Source organism: Eptatretus burgeri, chromosome 1 (assembly GCF_056783735.1).
Source record: "Eptatretus burgeri isolate ZD-2024b chromosome 1, Ebu_testis_v1, whole genome shotgun sequence".
NCBI classification, from domain to species: Eukaryota; Metazoa; Chordata; class Myxini; order Myxiniformes; family Myxinidae; genus Eptatretus; species Eptatretus burgeri.
In genome coordinates, this window is record NC_140961.1 from 45,787,495 (window position 1) to 45,809,154 (window position 21,660).

Sequence of the window (21,660 nt, forward strand, 5' to 3'; positions counted from 1 at the left end):
TTCCCCAGTCTGTTCAGTTACATTGTTTTCTCCAGGGCTTCGGATCAATACAGATGTTCACCACTGCTTCAGGTCACCCTCCTCCCCCCCCTCCCATCCGTACTAATCTCTTCAACCCCAAATGACTCCATTCCCAAGCACTCCCTTTTTCCAGGTTATTGTGACCTGCCCCCCTCCATTCTTTTTGTTTGTTAGTTGTTGGTTGGTTTGTTCCTTTTCTGTTTCATCATCACCTTCCCCTTCCTCTTCTTGCCGTGTTTCACTCAGCTTGTGTGGAGCTTGTCCTCCCCCCCCCATCCCCTTTACTCTACTGTTGGTGTTTCCCCATTTACATTTTGTTCCCTTCCATTCTGCTCTAGCTCTTCCACGAGCCTCAACCATGTATACAAAAAAAATACTCAAATCACCTTCACCAAGCCCAAGTTTGTTTCAAAAATTCTTCTTGTCAAGTGAAGTACAATGTGCATCCATATTTGTAGTGTTCAGTACACATAATTCAAAGGTCCAAGTCTTATTTTCTCTGTTGAGTTGATAGTAATTGAGAGCAATAAATTTGCTAATATGACCAATATTATATATAGTTAATTTGTCCTGTGAACATTGATTTTCGATGTCTCTCCAAGGTGCGGGATTTTTACCTCGGTGTTTATCGGCAAACTCTGTACGTTTTTCCAATCCCCAAGATGCACTTAAACTGGGGAACTGAAACAGAGAGGGGGCAGTTGTAAACCTGGCACTAGGTGCTGCCAACCCTTGCTCTGCCACTGATTGCAGGTCAGCACACGTACCAAGTCATTATACCGACCTCCAGCTGCCAGCGTTTCCAGCACCTGTTTGTGCTTACGTTGAACGAGTGATGTGAACTGGAAGATGATGCCGCTGTGCAGCTGCACCTTGTAAACCAAACTCAGGTTTATTACCATCTGCACAAAAAGAAGAGAGAGAGAGAGAGATCATTTACCTGAACTCTTACCACAAACCCAGAAAGTCCACTCTGAAATGCTTTAATTTTTTTTGTCTGTTGTGCCATAATGCGCTCGAAGAGATCTATGTACAACGTTTTCCCTGAGCTTTTGTAATGGCATAAACAACAACACAAACAAACAATAATTATAACAGATCAAGATACAGCTCGGTGAATTGACAGCAGTAGCCCACAGTCTCCTCCTTGCCTTTAACAGCTTTATCCAAAATCCGAGGCATGGAGTTCCACTGGCAGCTGCTCTTCTGCCTTTGAAATCCTCTGGAGCAGCTTTAAATATATCAAAGAAAAATGATTCCTCTGCCCATCATCCTTACTCACAATCTTTAATACCCACATTAATCCTTCCTAACTCAACCCACTTGCAGGTTGCTGTGTTTCCTCACCTCCCTTCTCTCCTTTGTTGTTGGCTGATTCCCCTGCTTGTATGCAAATGTGACCCCACTGTCACAACGTTGCCGTTTTAGCCCTTGCTGACCATGAGCCTTGTTTTTATATACAAATTTATTTTTGAAGCAATGCACTATTTCAATGTTGGGGGAAATGTTACAGAGTGGGGAGAGGGGTTTGTGTTTTATAGAGGAAGTGTGCAATACAGGTGTTCACTTCCAAATTGTAGGAGCGATAGCAACCTCCCACAGACCTCCTGCCGCGTTCCCAGCCGCTGCAGCAGACACAGAAGTTTGCGTAGGTCTTCCAGTCCTTGTCTAATGAGGGGTGCTGTCTGCGAATGCTGCTTCTCAAGAGGTTTGAGCACCAACTCGGTCTTAGCCAAGTCTCCCCGGTGTCCAACAAAGTGGTACAGCTTGTTCAACTGCAGAATGCACAACAAAGTGATCGGTTTGTCAGATATTGTTCAGACAAATGCCATTTATAATCGTGTCATCATTTATAACTCCTTTAACAACCACAGCCATCTTCTCTTTGGAACAAAATGAGGATTAGAAGCAAAGGGAATGTCGAATGCAAATTCGTGCTTCGAAAGAAGGTAACTTTCAATGAACTTATTTTCTTTCCCAACAGCTACATTTCCTTTGAAATCAGCATAAAACAGTCAATTTTTTTCTTTCAGGGTCAGCCACAGGAATAAAACAGCCTTTTCTCCTGACAAGGTGGAGAGCTCGCTGTCAAACCTCGACTCAGATTCTGCAACCGGTCCAGACGGCATTAGCTCACGTGTCCTCAAAGCCTGCTCTTCTGCTCTTGCTCATCTCTCTCTGTTCTATTCACCCTCTCATTTGCTCAAGGCCATCTGCCATCTGCATGGAAATCAGCAAACATCACTGCCCTGCACAAAAAGGTGCAAAAACAGATCCCCGCAACTACAGACCAATCAGCCTTCTCCCAATCATCAGCAAGGTTATGAAATCCATCATCGCTTCAGACATCAAATCCTTCCTCTTCTCCAATGGCTTGATTTCCAATCATCAATTTGGTTTCAGACCAGGTCACTCAACCCTGGATATGCTGCTTCTGCTCTCCCAACAATGGATGGAAGCCCTCAATGCTAGACAAGAAATCCGAGCCGTATCCCTGGATATATCACGTGCTTTTGACACAGTCTGGCACCCTGCCCTGCTCACCAAACTCTCTTCCTATGGTATCCAAGGCCATCTCCACTCATGGCTCGCAGACTTCCTCTCCTGTCGCAGTCAACGTGTGGCCCTAAATGGAGTTATTTCATCCCCCCTTCCTGTCCAGGCTGGAGTTCCTCAAGGTAGCGTTCTGGGCCCTGTTCTTTTTCTGGTTTTCATCAATGATCTCTAGGACTCTCTGGAAAATCCTCTATATCTCTTTGCTGATGACTCCACCCTCTGCCGTACCATCTGTCATCCCTCAGACCAGCAAGCAGCAGCTTCTTCGCTCACTGCTGATCTGGATAAAATCACAAACTGGTCCAACACATGGAACATGTCTTTCAATCCTGACAAATCTCACACTCTCACTATGTCTCTTCGAAAGGACCGTTTAGAAAACCCCCCCATCCACTTTCTCAACAATCCTCTGGAAGAAGTCCTTTCTTTCAAACTTCTGGGCCTCACTATCTGCCATGACCTTTCCTGGGAAAGCCACATTATTTTCAAACCTCGCCTCCAAAGCCAGTCGCCGACTGGGAATCCTCCGTCGTGCAAGGTCCTTCCTCGGCCCACCTGAGCTCCTGACCACTTACAAAGCTCTTCTCTGCACCCTGATGGAGTACTGCTCTCCCCTCTGGGCTAGTGCTCCTGCCTCCCACCTTTCTCGGCTTCACACTGTAGAAACCAAGGCATTTTGGATCATTGGCATCTCCCGCAATGAGGCTGAGTCTTTGGGCCTCTCACTCAATCACCGCAGGTTGGTCAGTGGTCTTTCCGTCTTCTACCGTCTCCTCTCCAGCCTCGCCCCCCCCTGCTCTCTCTGCGATTTGTCCCCACCACATTTCCGCAGGGCGCTCAAGGTCCGCCAACAACCCCCTTCTGGTAAAACTACCAAAATCACGAATCACTGCTCATCTTCACTCTTTCATTCCTCTTTTTTCCCGCCTTTGGAATACACTCCCTCACTCTATTCATTCCCACTCTACCCTCCAGGCCTTCAAAACAGCTGTTCACCACCACCTCTTATCATCCCCCATCCAAATCCTCGATCTTTTCTACCCCCGATAATCCACCCAAGCCCACCTCCTTGAAATTCCCTGCTTTCCTTCCTGAAAGTCCCTGTAATGTCCATCTTCTATTCCCCATGTTCCCCATCCCATCCCTCTCTCTTCCACAGATCTCCAAATGTCTCTGTTCCCCACTATTTTGTCCTTCCCACTCCCTCCCCTCCTGTCTCATGCCCCCCTTGATGTGCGTTGTGCGTTAGCTCTCATACGAGCCTCGACAAGGTATACAAAAAAAAAAAATTATAGCATAGCACTTTTCATCTACCATATAAAACACAATGTGTGTTTGTGTATTTGTTTGTGTGATGTCTATCCCCATTCAAAAGGGTAGGTTTTTAAGGCTTTGAGTAGCGCTTAAGGAGGGATTTGAGTGGGGGTTTAATGAGCACAATCTTTGAACACGACTATGTGTCCGCTGGTTAAAAGACTCCAAGGACCCAAAACACCCCAAGGACCCAGAAGACTCCTTGGATCCAAAAGACAAAAACAACCCCAAAAACCCAAACAACCCAGAGGACACAAAAGACCCCAAGGACTCTGAAGACTCAAAAGACCCTGAAAACCCAAATGACCCAGAGGACACAAAAGACCCCGAGGGCTCAAAGGATCCCGAGAGCCCAAAATGACCCAGAGGACCTAAGAGACCCCGAGAACTCCGAAGACCCAAAAGAAGAGTAATTATGTCTCTTACATTGGAATTGTAGACAATGGCTTGCAAACCGAGGCTTGAGGTCAGTGCACAGAAGCATTTTTTTTTTGAATCACAAAAAATACAAGGTGCAGGGAGGTGAAATTCGCTGCAAGTGATGAACAATGCATGCAGAGAAAACCGAGTGCTCATTTACGTCTGTAGGATGTCTAATAAATAAAGAAGATATAAGCACACCTGGCACTCGGCCCAGGCTTCAAACTTTGGCACGCTCAGTCGCTCACGCAACTGCACCGTAAAGCAAACTGTTCCAACCCGTCATTTTTGATGGGCTTTACACTAGTTTATAAGTAAAACCTCAAAGCATTTCACATAAGAAGGGGTAAAAACTAACACAGCAAGTTAGAACATGCGATTTTAAGAGATTAAAAAACCACTTTGTTGTGAGAACTTCAAAATGTAGTGTTCCACAGGTGAGCATACCTGAAGAATGTTACATTGCCAAAGGTTTCCATTCTAATGCAAACTAGCAGGAGATTCCGATTTTTTGAGCATAGTGTTTGAACAGCTGGATCGACTACTAATTTAACGGCTCCAATTAGTCCCACCTTCTTGTGGGGTCGGCCAGGGAAGGTTTTTGGCTGGTCTTTCACGAACCGGCTGGTCAAGCCTGACATTTGACTGAAGGTGGCAGGAATTTGTAAGTTGTGTCTGGGTTGCCAGCGATAACTTGCCTACACTTCACCAAAAACATCATGGGATGTTTAACTTCCAACAACGAATGCTAGGACATGGGACACCTGGCTTAATGTGTGCCATCCCTTGGATGGACTTTATGATGATTTGTGAAAACCTGTCTGTGAAACCCCAGAGTTTATAATCAGGCTGGGAACTCCCTTTACACCATCCTTCATTAAGTGTTTCAATCAGGATGCAAGGTGTGATTAGGTCAGAAATGTAGACAGGAAATGATTTATTTAAAGTCGATGCCTGGGAGCCAGTTAAGTGGTTTGAGCATTTCAGTGATGTCATTAAATGAATGAGCTTGAACCATGAGTCTTGTAGCCATATTGTCAATAACCTGGAAAGGCCTGAGAAGAGGGGGAGAAGTTAGTTACTGTAATCCGAGCATGACATGAGAGCATGAACCTAAGTCATCCTGTGATTTAAACATGAGCGGATTTTGGCAATATTGTGCAGATGGAAGAAAATAGAGCAACAGATTTTTAGACATGTGTGGATGATACTGGAAATATTTTGGGCCAGAGTGACAACTACATCTGAAACTGCAGAAGCAAAAATCAAGAAGTGATCCCAAAGTTTCACTGTCTGTGGTTGAAGTTCAAATTATCTTTTCATCAATGATCTCTCTGACTCTAAAAAATCCTCTTTATCCCTTTGCTAATGACTCCACCCTCAACCGTACCATCTGCCATCCCTCAGATCAGCAAGCAGCAGCCTCATCACTCTGCAGATCTGGATAAAACCACAAGCTGGTCCAACACGTGGAACATGTCTTTCAATCCTGACAAATCTCACACTTTCACTATATCTCTCCGAAAGGACCATCTGGAACAACAATCCTCTTGAAGTCCTTTCATTCAAGCTTCTGGATCTCACTATCTGCCATTATCTTTCCTGGGAAAGCCATATTTCTAAGCTGGCCTCCAAAGCCAGACTGGGCATCCTCTGTCGTGCAAAATCCTTCCTCGGCCCACCTGAGCTACTGACCACATACAAAATTTTCGTCCACAACCTGGTGGAGTACTGCTCTCCCCTCTGGGCTGGTGCTCCCACCTCTCACCTTTCACGGCTTCATGCTGTGGAACCCAAAGTATTTGGGATCATTGGTATCTCCCATGATGAGGCTGAGTCTTTGGGTCTCTCACTCACTCACAGCAGGCAGGTCGGTGGTCTTTGTCTTCTACCATCTCTTTTCCAGTCTCGCCCCCCTGCTCTGTCTGCGATTTGTCCCCACCACATTTCCGCAGGGTGCTCAAGGTCCACCGGCAACCCCCTTCTGATAAACCTACCAAAATCAAGAATCACTGCTCACCTTCACTCTTTCATTCCTCTTTTTTCCTGCCGTTGGAACAAACTCCCACACTCTCTTCAATCCCACTCTTCCCTCCAGGTCTTCAAAACAGCTGTTCACCACCATCTCTTATCTTCCCCCATCCAAAACCATTATCGTTTCTACCTCTGATAATCCACCCCAAACCCACCTCCTTCAAATTCCCTGCTTTCCTTCCTGAAAGTCCCTGTCATGTAAGAACCTGAGAGTCCAGCACATACAGGTTCAATGGACAGATATATATCTGGGTATCGTCAACATAGCAATGAAAGGTGATGTCAATGTTCTGTAAAACTGCATGTATGAAGTGGAAGAAGAAAAATAAAACAAAAGTGGACAAAACAGATTTTTGGGGAGTGTCAACAGTTAGACGAAGTGTGTCTGATGAATAGCCAACAATGTTTACAGGAGATGTATGATCTGCAAGACTTCAACAATTCCAGAGCAGATCAAGAAATACCAAAACAGGATTGAAGATAATCAAGTCGTGTAAAGCAGCTGATATGTCCAGAATTAGCAAGATTGAAGCCGATTCTTCATCAGTGTACGTACTTTTGCATGAATTACAAGGACATAAGTAGAAACGAGTAAAATACATGCAGTATATGGGATTTGAACCTGGCGTCTTATCATCGTGAGTCATTGGTTAGATGGGAATGCTAAACAGACCAATGTGATGTATAAAGCAATGTGGAATGTCTATATTATAAAGGATTTTGCAATGTTTAGAGGTAAATTACTTCAAAGATAATCTACATTTAATGATTGCAAAACATACAAAGAAAAGAAAAAAAAAAGCAAGTTCGATTATGTTCCTCAAATTAAAAGCACATTTAAATTTTCAAAGCATGATGGGACATCTTCCATGAGCCTCGATTTTTTTTACAAATAAAAAAAGACAAACACCAGGACGGCACTAAACGGATGCACCCACCGTAGCTGCATGAAGCGAGATGCCTCCTAAACGAGCCTCGATCTGATGCTTGCCGTGCTTTTCATTCTGAAACCCAAATCACATGACAATAAAGAGCTCATCTGTATGAGGAAGGATTTACCTTATACATAGGGCTGTTATTCTAAAAGGGTTAAATGGAAAAAGTCTCAAAGGGAGTATTGCAGTGTTTCACACAAAAAGGTACAGTATGTGGCTGACACCCACCAAGCCCGTCCCCTCAATCCCCTCCCCCTGACCAATCATTACCATGCTGTCACACAGGACGGCATACACGTGACTGTGCTTGTCCTCGGAGATTCCACAGTGCAGCAACACAGCTCTGATAAGGGCCGTATGGTTGAATTGAATCACATAGTTCCGATCCTGATAGAAGCATAAATAAATAAAACATATTTGGATCATTATTTATCGAGTTGACACAAATAGTCAAAAAAACATTTCATGATATACTCGAGCCAAAAAATGTGTCCGTTTCTGATGTTGGGGGCAGTCAGAAGGGTTTTCATGTGTGATATATCCGAAAGAATGGTCCACAGATAGCACACTTACATTTGAGCCGTCTGGTCTCGGTTTGATTCCCGAACAGGCTGACCAGGTGTCCCGTATTTTCTGGGATCATCCCTTTTTTTTTTATCCAAATGTCTCGCGTCCCATTTCATACCTTCCCAGGATGCCCTTTGTCCCTTTTTTTCAGTACTACCAACAATATTTCAAAAAGGAAAGATGGCACGCAGTGCAGGTGTGTACGCCTCCATCATGGCAACAGTCGGAAACCCTGCAATGGCGTCATGGGACTCATCGCACAGGAATGATATCACCATTACTAAATATTGTTGTGGTTACCAAATTCGCAAACCACCATTCAGGTCCCTTAGGTGAGGTAGCTCGGTAAGTACATGTGTAGTTAGGTCCAAACCCGTTGTCTAGTGGGAATACATGTCATTTATGCATGCTGCGACTCTTCAGGATAGCCGTTTTTCTTTTACTATCTTTATTTTGGACCAACCGCCATGACCAACCACAACGCCGCTTCACCACAACCGCCACGACCTTCACGTCACACCTCGCAACCGTAGCATCGCCACCGTTCTTGCCCCGCTGTGGGTACCGGTGTTGGACTCGTGCAGGGCGCGCGTCGAACAGCGTGTACAAAATCACGGATTTTGTGCTTCAAAAACGGATCAAAAACGACACACGCCCACTTTTTGCCGTCCAATCGGTGAGCGAGGGGCGATTTGGCCCCGCCTCCAGGACGATCGATATATGCAAATTTGTGGATCAAAAAGCCTTCACGCCCACTTTTTCTCGGGCCAATGGGGAGCGAGGTGAAAGGTCAAAGGGAGGGGGTCAAAGGCGAAGCTACGGGGGGATAAAAGGACCGTGTTCGTCAGTCAGGAGAGTGGAGAGTGGAGAGTGGAGAGTCGGAGAGTCCAGAGGCGGAGGGTCGGAGAGTCAAGAAGTGGAGAGTCGGAGAGTCCAGAGGCGGAGAGTAGGAGAGTCGGAAGCAGAGGGTCAAGACTTCGCGGGCGGTGGAGCTGCTCGTCGTGTGCGTTGGAGTCGGAACGGAGGGGACGAGCTGTGGAAAGGCGGCGACACCAGACGAGGGGGTGCTCGCGTCGTGCAGGGAGCTGCACCCGAGGGAGGCCGACAGCGCGACCTGGCCGAGGTGGAGACGCACACCAGGGATAATAAAGATCCTCTATACCCCGAGCATCAACAACCCCCTCCTGTTTCCCCCCGCGCTGAGATAGTGCGACCAAGGGGGCCCCTTTCCCACCCCCTACCAGACACCCTCCGCGAGGCCCGCGGGTTGGGGCGCCATCGCCGCTCCGCGTCTCATCACCAGACGGGTAGGCGCGACCCGGTCTCGGCCTCAGGCCCGCCTCATCCTTGAGGGTATTCTTTCCTTGGTTTTGGGTATGTGTTGTCGGCGCCGTCTGTGAGGTAGAATTGTATAAGTGTTGCCGTGTGCTCGGTAGTCGGTATTAGCTCTGCATTGTCTTCGCTTTTATATTTGCTTTTTGTGTAAATGGCATTGTGTTTTCGCTTTTATATTTGCTTTTTGTGTAAATGGAATTGTGTTTTTTTTGTGTGCTTTTGGTGGAATTGAATATGTGTGCTTCCCGTGTGCCGCGAATAAATGTGCTTTTGTGTTGAACTGTTTCCCGCTTCGCTTCGTCATTTCTCCCATTGAATCCTCATCTTGCTTCACGTAAAGGGTTGGTAGTGGGCTGAATACGCCCGATAATTAATCGAACCGTCGAGGTCGACGATAACACCGCTCGGTTATTCTGATAGTACGGAACGGGTCGCTTAAGTGGCCCGTGTCCGAAGTCGACCTGCGGCGAGGTGCGATCGCCCGGTCTACCCTCCGCGTGGGTACTTAGGTAGGTCGAATTTGGCGAGCAACCCTATCCCACGCGGGGGCTGATTGGCTCGATCGCGGTGAGACCGAAAGGTCCACCCGTGACTGGTTCCCGGCGTTAGTCCGAGAGGGTCACGACTGGATTGTCCGTCCGGTGGGCGACGTGCCGCGATTCGAGTTACGTGGCCGTCCGCACGCCGGCGGGCGCGAATCCGCAACAATATGTTCAATTGCTTTCATTTTGTTTTATTGCAAAAGAGATTCAGAGTCTTTGGAAAAAGCAATGATTGAATACAGTCATCAAAACTGCACCAAAATCCATCCATCCTTCGGGACCGTACCCTGTACAGAGCGTCGGTGCTGCCGAAGCAGTCTCCAGGGTTATTGGGCACAATCCGAGTCGGGTCACCACTCCGACGCAGGATACTCGAATGGCTCCATCATCCTAGCAAGCTGGTAACTCACTTTGCCGACCTCGGAAGGATGACAGGTTGAGTCAACCCCACCTGGTATCAATTCAACGGCCGAGCGAGATTTGAACTCAGAACCCGAGGATCCAAAGCCCACCACTCTAACCATTAAGCCAACACCAGGCATGCACCAAAATAATGTGGAAATGACGAGGAGGGTTTAACATTGCCTCGTATAGTTTAGTTATCTCTGTAGTGAATGAAATAGAATAAGCATCAAGTAATTAATTGTTTTATTAGATAGGTGTGTCATTGGATGTAATAGATGATGTCTAACCTTAATTTGTGTCTAAAAACCACCAACCCTGTGAGCCTTTTTTGTTTGCTTTACCCTCGGTAAACTGTCATTCATGTGCTTTTTTGGGAAGAGACCAAGCCGTCAGCACTAGTTTGGGTGGGAAATGTCGTTGCACCACACTGTCCCTCTGGAGCGCCTGTGTGACGACGCAGGGGGCGGTCCTCCATCTTTCACACAGGCCCACAGCCCAATGGTGAGTAAAAGGGGAGGGGCACAGTGCAACAAGAGTGACGTGGGGGACCGTGGCTATAAAGGCGGGTGCACCAGATGGAAACCAGCAGATGCCTGGGACCGACCCTTTGAGAAGGTGTGAAGTCTGCTGAAGCTGCTGCATGGCCTTGTGCCCTCATCCAACCGGCCACACCTCTCCCTCTCTCTGACCAACCCAAGGTGGGAATAAGTGGGGCCATTAAAGCAGTGGACTTGTAGAAAACAGTAACATAGTTAGTCATTCGTTTTGTAGTACACTTGGCTCTTCACAACAGAGCTGCACAATTCATAGACGTTTTGTCTGAATGATTAGTTTGTAACGAAATTTTAGCCAAAAAAAACAAACACTTGAAGTGGATCAGAATGCTCACAATATAAAGCAGTTGAAATCCACACACAACAAACACTTTTCCATTTTCCCCATGATTAGACAGATGGTCCGATGGAATAAGAGGAATGTGTTAGTTGAGAGAAATGTAGTGACTCATTGATGAAAGAGGCGAACCATCTTCGATGGTGAGAAGAGGTTCTGTCAAAAAGGATAAACATCAATAACACCCCATAAAAGGCTCATGTTTTCTTTTGTTTTGTTTTTCTCACGACGGACATGCTCGTGGTGGCTTTCTTATGACCAGACTCTTTTCAAAACACCACTTGACAAAGACTGTAGTCAGCAGTTTCATTCCTGCAGTTGCCTAGCAGTGACAAAGCTCCTTCATTTTCTCTGCTGATATTGTCTTGGGTTCATCTTAATATTCACCCTCGGGTTCTGAAATGCAGGGTGTCACGTGACCTAACTTATTGGTCAAGTTTGTGAGATGAAAGTGTCACTTAACTTCTCGATAGGTGGACCAGGATTAAATGCAGACTAAGTATGAGCAAAATCAGGGGCCTGTTCCGTGAGCAAGCGGCTTGCTATTGCTTGCCAAGCGAGCTGTTCTGCATCAACCGCTTTGCCAGCCGCTTACCTAGTCTCTCAGCAAATGGAGCAAGCAATTAAGAGAGGTGCTTGGTGGGTGGTAAGTGAGCTTCTTGCCAATGGAACACCTCTGTATCTCGGAAAAAATGGCCACCATAGTAATATTCAAAACAATTGGTGGCTATTTCTTCAATTTCGCAATCACAGAGAACGAAATTGAAACATGCATTTAATTATCTTATCGTCACTTCTACTTTTTATCCTAAATCTTTAAAATCTACAAACATGCAACTCACCCCCTCTCCACAAAATGTACGGTGGAAGGTCCAGAGATAAGCTTGGTAGGGCGCTCCCCTTCTTACAACCCCAGTTCTATATTTTTCATTCCCTCTTCCTCATCCTCTCTTTACCTGCTGCTAACACAACAAATTTCTTTGGGGAAGTTGTCACAAGAGGATCGGGTAAAACTGAAAACGATGACCCGGACAGCATTTGCTCAAGTACCACGTTAGCATTGCGAGCTTGAGTGCTGTGAATCAAGTGAGCCGCTTGGTGGAGCGAACTGGTGCCAACGAGACACACCCCAGGACTAAATGCATATAGAGCCAACGAGCGTGTGCTCAGCTTGCTTGCGGTTCCTGCTGTCGTAGAATAATAAAAATAGTACCGATGGAAAGCTCATAATCGATTTATTTGCTTGGAAAGCAAATATAATGGATTTACTTGGACCAAAATGTTGTTGTTTAATCATAAAGAGGCCTGCTTTAAAAGCCCCTCTTCCAGGATTGAAGAAGAAGATGCGGGAACAGGAGCTTAATGTTGCGGTTCCAACGGTAACATTTATTATTCCACGACAGCAGGAACCCTTGACAAGAACACATACCACAAAATTAAATACAGTACAGTAATACTTCTCGAAGCAATAAGAAAAAACATACAAATATAAAAAAGTACACGGAAGGAGAACAGAAACAACCACAGCCATAACAACAATGATTAAGCATTATAAAAGATCCTTTTCCACAAGTTTTACTTAATTTTACATCCTCAGACACACAGATAAACATGCGATACGTTTGCGAAGTACAACATTCTGTCTTGATTAAATCCGTTAGTGAAACGACGGGGAGGTACGCCTAGTATATTGTTATGGCCCGGGGTTCGATGTTCGGCATGAGGGCAGCCCTCGGGTTCCTTCCAAACACCCAGTCGTGTATGTCGACGTGCCGCTGAAAACTCCACGGTCCGGCAGGTTGCTAAGCAACCACGAACGTCAATTAATTTCGTCAACTCAAACAGGGTTATTTGTCGAACTCTGTGCGCTGAGGGAACAAAACTCAGTTAATTCAGTCAGGTCCTCAGATAAACACTCAGATTACTGCTGAACTATAATGAGTGTACACTGGCTATCGAGTGCAAATCACATGGGGTACAACTTCCCATCTATGCCTGTACACTGTGTCGGGCCAATGAAGGAAAAGACAACCGAGACATTTTTGAAAGACCAACCAACAACGATATATGTACACACACACACACACACACACACACACACACACACACACACACACACACACACACACACACACACACACACACACACACACACACACACACACACACACTATTTACAGCTCTTTACTCACCAAGCAAGCAATCGTTAAAGCAAATATTTTCAGGAAAAAGGCACAGAAGAGCAGACTTAATCCAAACATATTCTTAGACAATCCTACTGAAGCAAAAGACACATGGCCATCATTCAATCTGGTAAGAAGAAACAAAGAATTGAAAGAAAGAAAAGAACAGAGTGTGGGGTCTACTCCTTCCCTCACACAACCCAATGGGGTTGTGCTGGTCCAAATATACGGGGGCGGGGGTGAGGAAAGGTAGGATGGGAAGGATTGGCGGTGGAGTGGCGATGTAATGTGATGGGACGTGCAGCAGCATCCGAGGCATCTAGACCCAGTAGGCAAATCCTCTCTGGCGTCCCAGATATGCCAACGGCACACCGCTCCATTTCTGCTGTGCACGCGGGACAAGCAGTTCCACATAAACCAAGCCGCATTTTGGGCTTTTTATTCTGCTCTCCTCCGCACTCTGGGCACCTTTTCTTCTCCACGCAGGACAAGCTTTGAGGTGACTGTCCCGTACACACTCTGGGCTTTCTTCTCTGCTCACCAGAAAGCTTTGAGGTGACTACCATCCAGTCCACACTGGGCTCCTTCCTTCTCCTCGCAGGCCAAACTTTTAGGCCAGTCTCGTGTGAGTCTCTCTCCCATTGGTGTGCATCCGATGGGGGCGGGTCAACAATGCAGTCTGTGGAGAATCCCACATCATTCTGTGGTGACGGCCACAAATGTCCCCACCCTCCTTTCACAGGCAAAAGGCATGGAAAGCGCCCCCAGCCCCTCCCTGCGTGCGCAAAATGTCCTGTGTACTGTATGCGTGTACAGACGGCTGGTTGGTGGTGAATAATTAAAGAATGAGTGGATTTGAGTGGTGAGGAAGACATGCACTGAAGGACGAGAATAAACCTGTGGGAATGAAAGAAGGGTTGTTGAATTGAGTGATGGCAGATTGAAAGTCGCAGAGAGTTTGGAACGGACTGATGGATTGAAAGTAGTGGAGGGGGTGTGGGAAGACATCACACTGGGGATACACAAACTAACCTTAACGCATGTCCCCCACCAAACCATTAGACAATGGGCAAAGGTATACCTACACAAACTGATGAAATAACATTCTTGGGTGTCCTACGTGAATATGTATGCTCTCCCCTGGGGTACATTTCCAAAACCGTCAATATATTATGAAGGAGCAGAGTCTGTGTGCAACGCTTTTTCGCACTCAAGAAAAAAAAAATTCAAACTTAGCTCTGTTTGGGATTGAACCGCATCTGCTAGCTTACGAGGCAGCGACTTTCACCACTCGTTTTTATACATCGTTTTTAGCTCACCTGGACTTTAATCAGGTGAGCTAATGTGATCGAGCAGTGTCCGAAGGTGAGTGAGTCAGTCAATCAGTGAACACTTCAGTCATTATCGCTTGAACCAAACAAACAATTTTGATGAAACTTGGCCACAAGCTTCATATCTGATGCCTAACGAAGGTTCATTGACCACATCAATATCTGCACTCATTAGGGGGGTCTATGGGGGGTTTGTAACCCCCCCCCCCCGCTAAAAAAATAGGTATTTTTTCTCTTCTCCAAAACTACACACACAATTTCAGTGAAACTTGACCACAACCTTCATCACCTGAAATGTACCAAAGTGGAATGACCGCATCAAAATCTGTTCTCATTAATGCGTCTGGGGTGGGGGGGTTGAACCTCCCAAAATAGGTATTTGCTCTTCTCCGAAACTACACAGACAATTTTGATGAAAGTTGACCAACCTTCATCACCCTTGATGTACCAAAGTTTGTTCACGGCATTAAAAAAATTCAGGGTCTAAGGGGGGGTTTGAATGGCTGTTGCTCCTGATCCAGGTGAGCTTCAGGACAGATGGTCCTTTTCTTTATTATAATAAAGAATCCGTCCAAATGGACGGAAAGAAGAAGAAGCAGGACCTGGAGTACCGCTGTAAAACATCCAAACAAACAACCCCACAAAGAGACACTATGTGAATTATATATAGAATGATAAACAATGAAATATTATAATATATAAAAGTATAATTTGCAGAACAGTCAGAATTTCACAGGAGGGTTTGACATGTCACTGAGAGATGTTTAAAATGCAATGTTGTTTGTCATGATATCATAAACCAACTGCTGCAATCGTCCCTTTTCTCTTAATCTGTTTCTTTTCCTTTCCCTCAACCCTTTTTATCCCACATCTTATCTTATCTTTTACCTGTCTGTTTTAACCCTTAGTCACTTACCACCCCACACTATTCCTGAGACGGAAGACGCTGTTTGTTTGTGTGTTTTACAGCGTCACTCCAAGTACTGCTGCCTCTTCCTCCCATCCATAAGGATGGGCTCTTTGCTAGATATATGCTCAACCCAGTTTACCGTCGATTGCTTTGTCTCCCAAATGCCCGTTGTTGCTGTGCATGTTTCCTACTTTTGATTTCCACCCCAAATGCGCACCCTCAAGCACATACACATTATTATTTTATGCCTGTAAAGATTATGTCAGGTAGGGGAGGGGGGCGGGGGTGGGATCACCATGCAACCTCACCAAAACAATAGGGTATATCAGAAATGAAAAACACTTTTGAACTTCAAACATATTATAATGAACAGGACAGCACATTGTTACAAAAACCACAGACACATTCTTAGCTTTGGAATTTAAATTCCAGATGAGGTATTCTCATCACGCAACGCCCGTCCATCTCCTATTTCGGCTTCTCTGGCCAAACCACTGCGCCGATCTGGCTGAAATTTGGCAGCAACGTTCCTCTCCTGACAGGTAACAGGAATTAAAAAGCTCGTTCTGGTCACGTGACTTTAAGCAGGTCAAAATGGCTAACTTGATAAATGTATTCAAAAAATTTTTCTTCAGACCCACCAATCAGAACGCTACCAAATTTGGGTGACAACATTAGGCCATGGCCCAGATAAGCTACATGTCCAGTGGTCCTATTTTTTATTTATCTATCTGGAGAGGTGGCGGAAGTGCATTAGTAAAATTCACCAACTCGATAAACTTAAGAAAAACGCACCTGGAGGCTTGAGAACTTCTGGATAATATCAGAGATGACGTGGATGACTTCTGCGTCAGGTAAAAGTCCAGCTGATGGTGAGCAGATTATGTCAAAAGCTACTTCGCGGACCTCACGGGGGTGGGAGCGCATGGGTCTTCGTTGGCGGAACACACGTTCCATGGAATATCTACCATGGAATAAAAGGCATTTCAGGGAAGACTTTGCTCAATCAGAATTAGTTCATTCATTCCTGGCAATAAAATTACAAGTACTGCACTTGGAAATGTTTCTAAGACACCTAATTGATTTGTAGGTGTTTCGAAGATGCGTATTACTGCCGTACCTTTTCAGGTTTGTGATGTTATTTCGAGCAACAAATCTGGCAAAAGGTACCTGCACATGGGAGAGAGGAGAGGGGATCGTTTTCAAAACAGAATGGCAGTCCATTTAACACACAACACCCACTCAAGGCATACTCTCACATTAACATCCACATTCTAACTCACCCAGCCACCTTGAACTTTGGCCTCATCCTTAATATTTGCTTTGTTGTGCATGAAAGTCAAAACATATTGCCATTTCAACAAACTCCTTATACGCCTGTGAAAGACTTAGCTGTACCCTGAGGTCATAGGGAAGCATGACTGGGAGACCAGAGAAATCCATAAAACTTGCGACTTCCATTCCTTCATAGAGATCTCGCCTTCGAGGCATTAGGAGAGGAGTGTTTATCTGCATTGCACCTTCAAGGGCCAGGAAACAGAGGGGTACATTAACGCATACAATTATATGAGATATCTCCTTGTCAAAGTTATCATATAGCTACACAAAACTAAGCAATGTTTGTGTATGGCACAACAAAACTAAACATCTCTCTAAACATATTGTGAGTATTTGATACAGTCTGGCACCCCACCTGGATCTCCAAACTCTCTGCTTATGGCATCCAAAGCCACCTCCTGTCATGGAACACTAACTTCCTCCACTCCCATAGTGAGCGTGTAGCTGTTAACAGGATCCTCTAATCTTCTCTCCCCGTCAAGGCTGGAGTTCCCCAAGGCAGTGTATTGGGCCCAATCTTGTTCTTGTCTTAATCAATGATCTTTCTGATTCCCTGGAAAAACCTGCTCATCTCTTTGCTGATGATTCGACCCTCTGCCGCATAATTTCTCATCCTCCAGACAGGCAGGCACCAGCTTCTTCCCTCTCTGCAGACCTTCATATAATCAGGAGCTAGTCCAAAAATTGGAATATGTCTGTTACTTCCACATCACAGAAAGGTTGGTGGCTGCTGTATTCTAGTCTCCTTTTTGGTCTTGCACCCTCTGTCCCCTTGGCTCCGTGCCTCCCAGGTTTCTTCTACAGGGTGCACATGGTCTGTCAGTAACCCTCATTCTTGTTAAACTCCCAAAATCCAGGCTCACTGATCACCTTCACTCATTTGTTCCTCTTTTCTCTTGCCACCAGAATCAACTTCCCCATTCTGTTCAGTCCCATTCTTCCCTCCAGGGCTTCAAGACAGCTGTTGAACACTACCTCAGGTCACCTTCCCCCATACATACTCATGGTATATTCTACCTCAATTGACCAAGCATTCCCTTATTCTAGGTTGTTGCAATTTCCCACCCCCACCCTCCCCCCTTTTCCTCACCTCGTTTTGTTTGTTAGTTTTCTGCTTCATCTCCACTTCCCCATTCTTGATCGGTTTCATTCAGCTTGTTCAACCCCAATGTGTCCAACTCCCCCCACCTTGATCTCATTCTCTCTCACTTCCACTCTGTTGTTGGTGTTTCCCCCTTTACATTTTGTTCCCTTCCCTTGTGCTCTGCTCTCGCTCTTCTCTGAGCCTCGACCACAAATTTAAAATAATTTGATCAGCATACGGCTACACAAAGCTAAGTGAAAGCCACAAAACATCAGATGTAACCCTAAACTTCCATGTATGCTCAGCGAGTGAAGCCGATCCATTCTACCCTATCCCACCCCCTGTCCTTTAATCCTCCACCATCTTCATCACTCTCCTCCCCACCCAAACTTGCCATCCTTTTACTTCTCCACAATTAACCATTCCACTTCAGAAATTAAACAACTGATAAATCACGTGTGTACGAGTTCTTACCATGAATTTCAAATACCCTGCGGATGGTTTCACACACATGTCCAGTAATAATGTAATGCTTTGGGTTGAAAGCCATCTGGAATAAAGGGGGGAGGGGGAGGGGATAGAAAACAAAACCCCACCTCATCAAGACAAATTTATAGGGGAAAACATTCAAGGTAAAACATGCTTTTTATACTAAATTAATTCCACCTGTACTTTCATACCTCTTAAGTTTGAATGATGGAAACCAGGAGTGAAAGCTCTCAGAATTCATCAAGGTTGACTATTCATACTTTTATCTGCACTATTAACCACATCAACCCTTGTATTCATCATGTCAACTAAACTAGAGAATTCATAGAACACATTACCCCATGCGGACTTGAGAAAAAGGACATGGGAAGGGTCTTTTTCACTATTGCTTTGCGTTTCCAAGCACCATCTATGTTAGCTTTGTTCGTGAACTCTGTATACCAGGTGCGATGGCAATCACACGGAGTCAGTGGGTCAAACAGAACTGTCAAAAGCAGACGATGCTCCGCCGAGATGTGTTGTTGTTTTTTTTGTCACCATCGACATTTATCCATTGCATTTGTGCAATCACAAATCTTCTGCCAACTCTTTTTGGAGAAACTGACAATTTTGGAATGATCTTGGAGAAAAGGATGCACTAAGAGGACAGATTTCTTTTTTTTTTTGGATGAAGTTAACTCAGGTGTTGCATCACTGAGCACCGCCATTTTGTCTGAATCTCGACATTCCCCCGCCCTGAGAGTCCCAGCGACAAATTTGCTTGGTCCTGACGGCGTACTATTTTGCCAAAGTACTCCTCAACTGAAGGTTTTTGGAAATACAAACAAGACGATCTGTGTTCCACTGTGTTTGAAACATATAATTCAATTTAAAAAGTTTTGGAGGCTGTATAAAACAAAAAGAAAACTTTTTTTTCAGAAGTTTACCACCATTGATACTGCGTCAAGCCTGGTGTTGGCTTTGTGGCGAGGGTGGCTGGCTTGGGATCTTAGGGTCCTGAGTTTGAGCCCCGTAGGCCGCTGAATTAGTACCAGGTGGGGTTGACTCAGTGTTGGCTTCATGGTCAGGGTGGCTGGCTTGGGATCTTAGGGTCCTGAGTTTGAGCCCCGTAGGCCACTGAATTAACACCATTACACCAGGTGGGGTTAACTCAGCCTGTCATCCTTCTGAGTTCGGTGAAATGAAAAAGTGCACTGGTATAGGGGCATAGCATCAGTGGCATAGTCGTGCCCCAGCAAAATGATAGCCACACAGCAGCCAAGCTGCCATTCGCAAGAAGAAAAAGAAGAAGAAGAAGAATATGCAGCGTCCTTTGCACTACCTTATTTAACATGTTAAATTGGTTATTTGTGCCTGTTGTTTGCGTCCTTCATGACATCCTTAAAAACAGTATATTTTCTCTTTGGAATGATTTTGAATATTTTGACTGCCAGACAGACAGACTGAAACAAATGCTTTATGTCACTGTGTGCGCTCACGCATGGGACGGGACATCATACCAAAGTACAAGATTGCTAAACTGTAGATTTTTGAAGTGCAAACAAGCCGATTTGTGTTCTACAGTGTTCAAAAGATGAAATTCCGTTGAAGTTCCTCGATCGTATACTGACAGACACAAAGACAGAGTGAACCAATTGCTTCCCCCCACTTTGCACTACACGTGCGGGGTAATAACCAGTGCATCCAAATCATCATAAATAGACATTATAAGCATGAGCAGGCGACATGACCGAGCTCTGTTTTTTTAAATATTTTAATTTTGTCATGGCATTTTAATACTTTTATCAGGGGATCAGATGCAATAATGGGATTCAAAACAGACCGCATACCTCCACCACATAATGCCTCATCCACGAGAACATATCAGGCCCAATCAATACCTATTTGAAATATCATGCTATGTATCGTTTGTGGTCCTATCTCTCAATGGTGAAGAATCACTTTAAAAATGAAATAATTCTCGTGTCCAGAACCGGATTCGGATCTTCACCAAAATCGAATCATTTAGTCCTTGTGAAACACCCAACCGGCCCTCCAATTCTCTCCACAATTTTTTGAGATATCCTGCACACAAACAAGCAGACAGACAGGGGTGAAAACATGACCTCCGCCACCGATTATCAGATTTATCCGGAATTGCACGGGAAGAGAAACGTGAATAAGTAACACTTTGTAGCCAATTACAAAGATCGATTTATTGATTGGCTGATTGGAGCTCGATGTCAATTTGTGTGTGCGTCTGTCCCTGAATACGTCCGAATACAAATCGCTCTGCATTTTGAATGAGGATAGGCTTTCCATTTTCCATTTTTATTTTGATCTTCCTCTTCGTGTGTTGTTGTATATCATTCGTAATTCCAGCATCGAAAAAGTCCGTGATGAACATCCCATTCACCCCCCCTCGCTCCTTACACTGCCAAATTTACATTTTTCCCCAAAGCAGATGCAGACGGATTTTGTGGGGACAGGATTGACACACAAACACACACAAACATTTTACAGCCATTTTCCCTGCAAGAGCGGGGGTTAGCCTAATGGGTTCCATGATAATCTTCCATCATGGTTCCCTTTTTGAGGCTATGTCTTTTTATGGCCTGATGCCCCTCATGATGCCAACCCTTTAGTCGCCTCTTACAACACGCAGGGATACGGTGTATCTATTCTAAACCGGGGCACACATCAGGATGGGGATGGCATTTACACCACCTAATATTATTTTTCCCCAAAGCGGATGTGGATAGGCTTTGCGGGAACAGGACTGGTGGGCGCTTTCTCATTTTATATGAACCCAAACCGACATCACCTCAATTTAATGGTTTAAACCATTCACCACACCTCCCTCCCCCACACCGCAAGCTCTGTTGCCCCCTTCTCAGTGTCCACAGAGCTCTCCTGCCACCACCCCCACATCACTGGCTCTCCTGGCCCCTTCTCAGTGCTCTCCTGTCCTCCCTGGACATATGAAACTATATGCTGCCTTGGGATGTAATAGTGGGGATTAATTTACCGATGCAATGGCATAATAGCTAATATTGACTGAGAGCTTGCCAATGGGGTGGGGTGGGGGGAAAAGGGAAAGAGGACAAATTTACCCATGTGAAGAAGAGTGCTTTAACCTCAGTGCTGCCCAGGTAAAAAAGGAATCGGTAATACACTTTGCCACCACCACAAGGTGGCACTACACGGTACACATTAACATAAATAATTTACACGCCCACCCCCACATAGCCTACGTTACCTTCCACACAAAATTGTATTTGTATCCCAGGATTGGAGTTTGTAACTTAAAAGATGTGGCCATGCAT

General features: G+C 45.3%; 1 protein-coding gene across 7 annotated transcripts in view; it reads right to left on the bottom strand.

The window, feature by feature from the left end:
- The window catches only part of EIF2AK4 (eukaryotic translation initiation factor 2 alpha kinase 4), a 93,493-nt gene that overhangs the window by 28,195 nt on the left and 43,638 nt on the right, over positions 1-21,660 (bottom strand). For 6 of the 7 annotated variants that reach the window (XM_085882022.1, XM_085882015.1, XM_085882007.1 and 3 more), the window contains 8 exons: positions 18,341-18,416; positions 16,843-16,964; positions 16,565-16,614; positions 16,240-16,408; positions 7,551-7,667; positions 7,284-7,349; positions 1,626-1,796; positions 789-923 (listed from right to left, as the gene is read on the bottom strand). In XM_085882022.1, coding sequence (XP_085738148.1) covers positions 789-923; positions 1,626-1,796; positions 7,284-7,349; positions 7,551-7,667; positions 16,240-16,408; positions 16,565-16,614; positions 16,843-16,964; positions 18,341-18,416 — 906 coding nt within the window. The remainder of the gene's footprint in view (positions 1-788; positions 924-1,625; positions 1,797-7,283; positions 7,350-7,550; positions 7,668-16,239; positions 16,409-16,564; positions 16,615-16,842; positions 16,965-18,340; positions 18,417-21,660) is intronic. The other variant, XR_015058389.1, reaches the window with a different exon arrangement.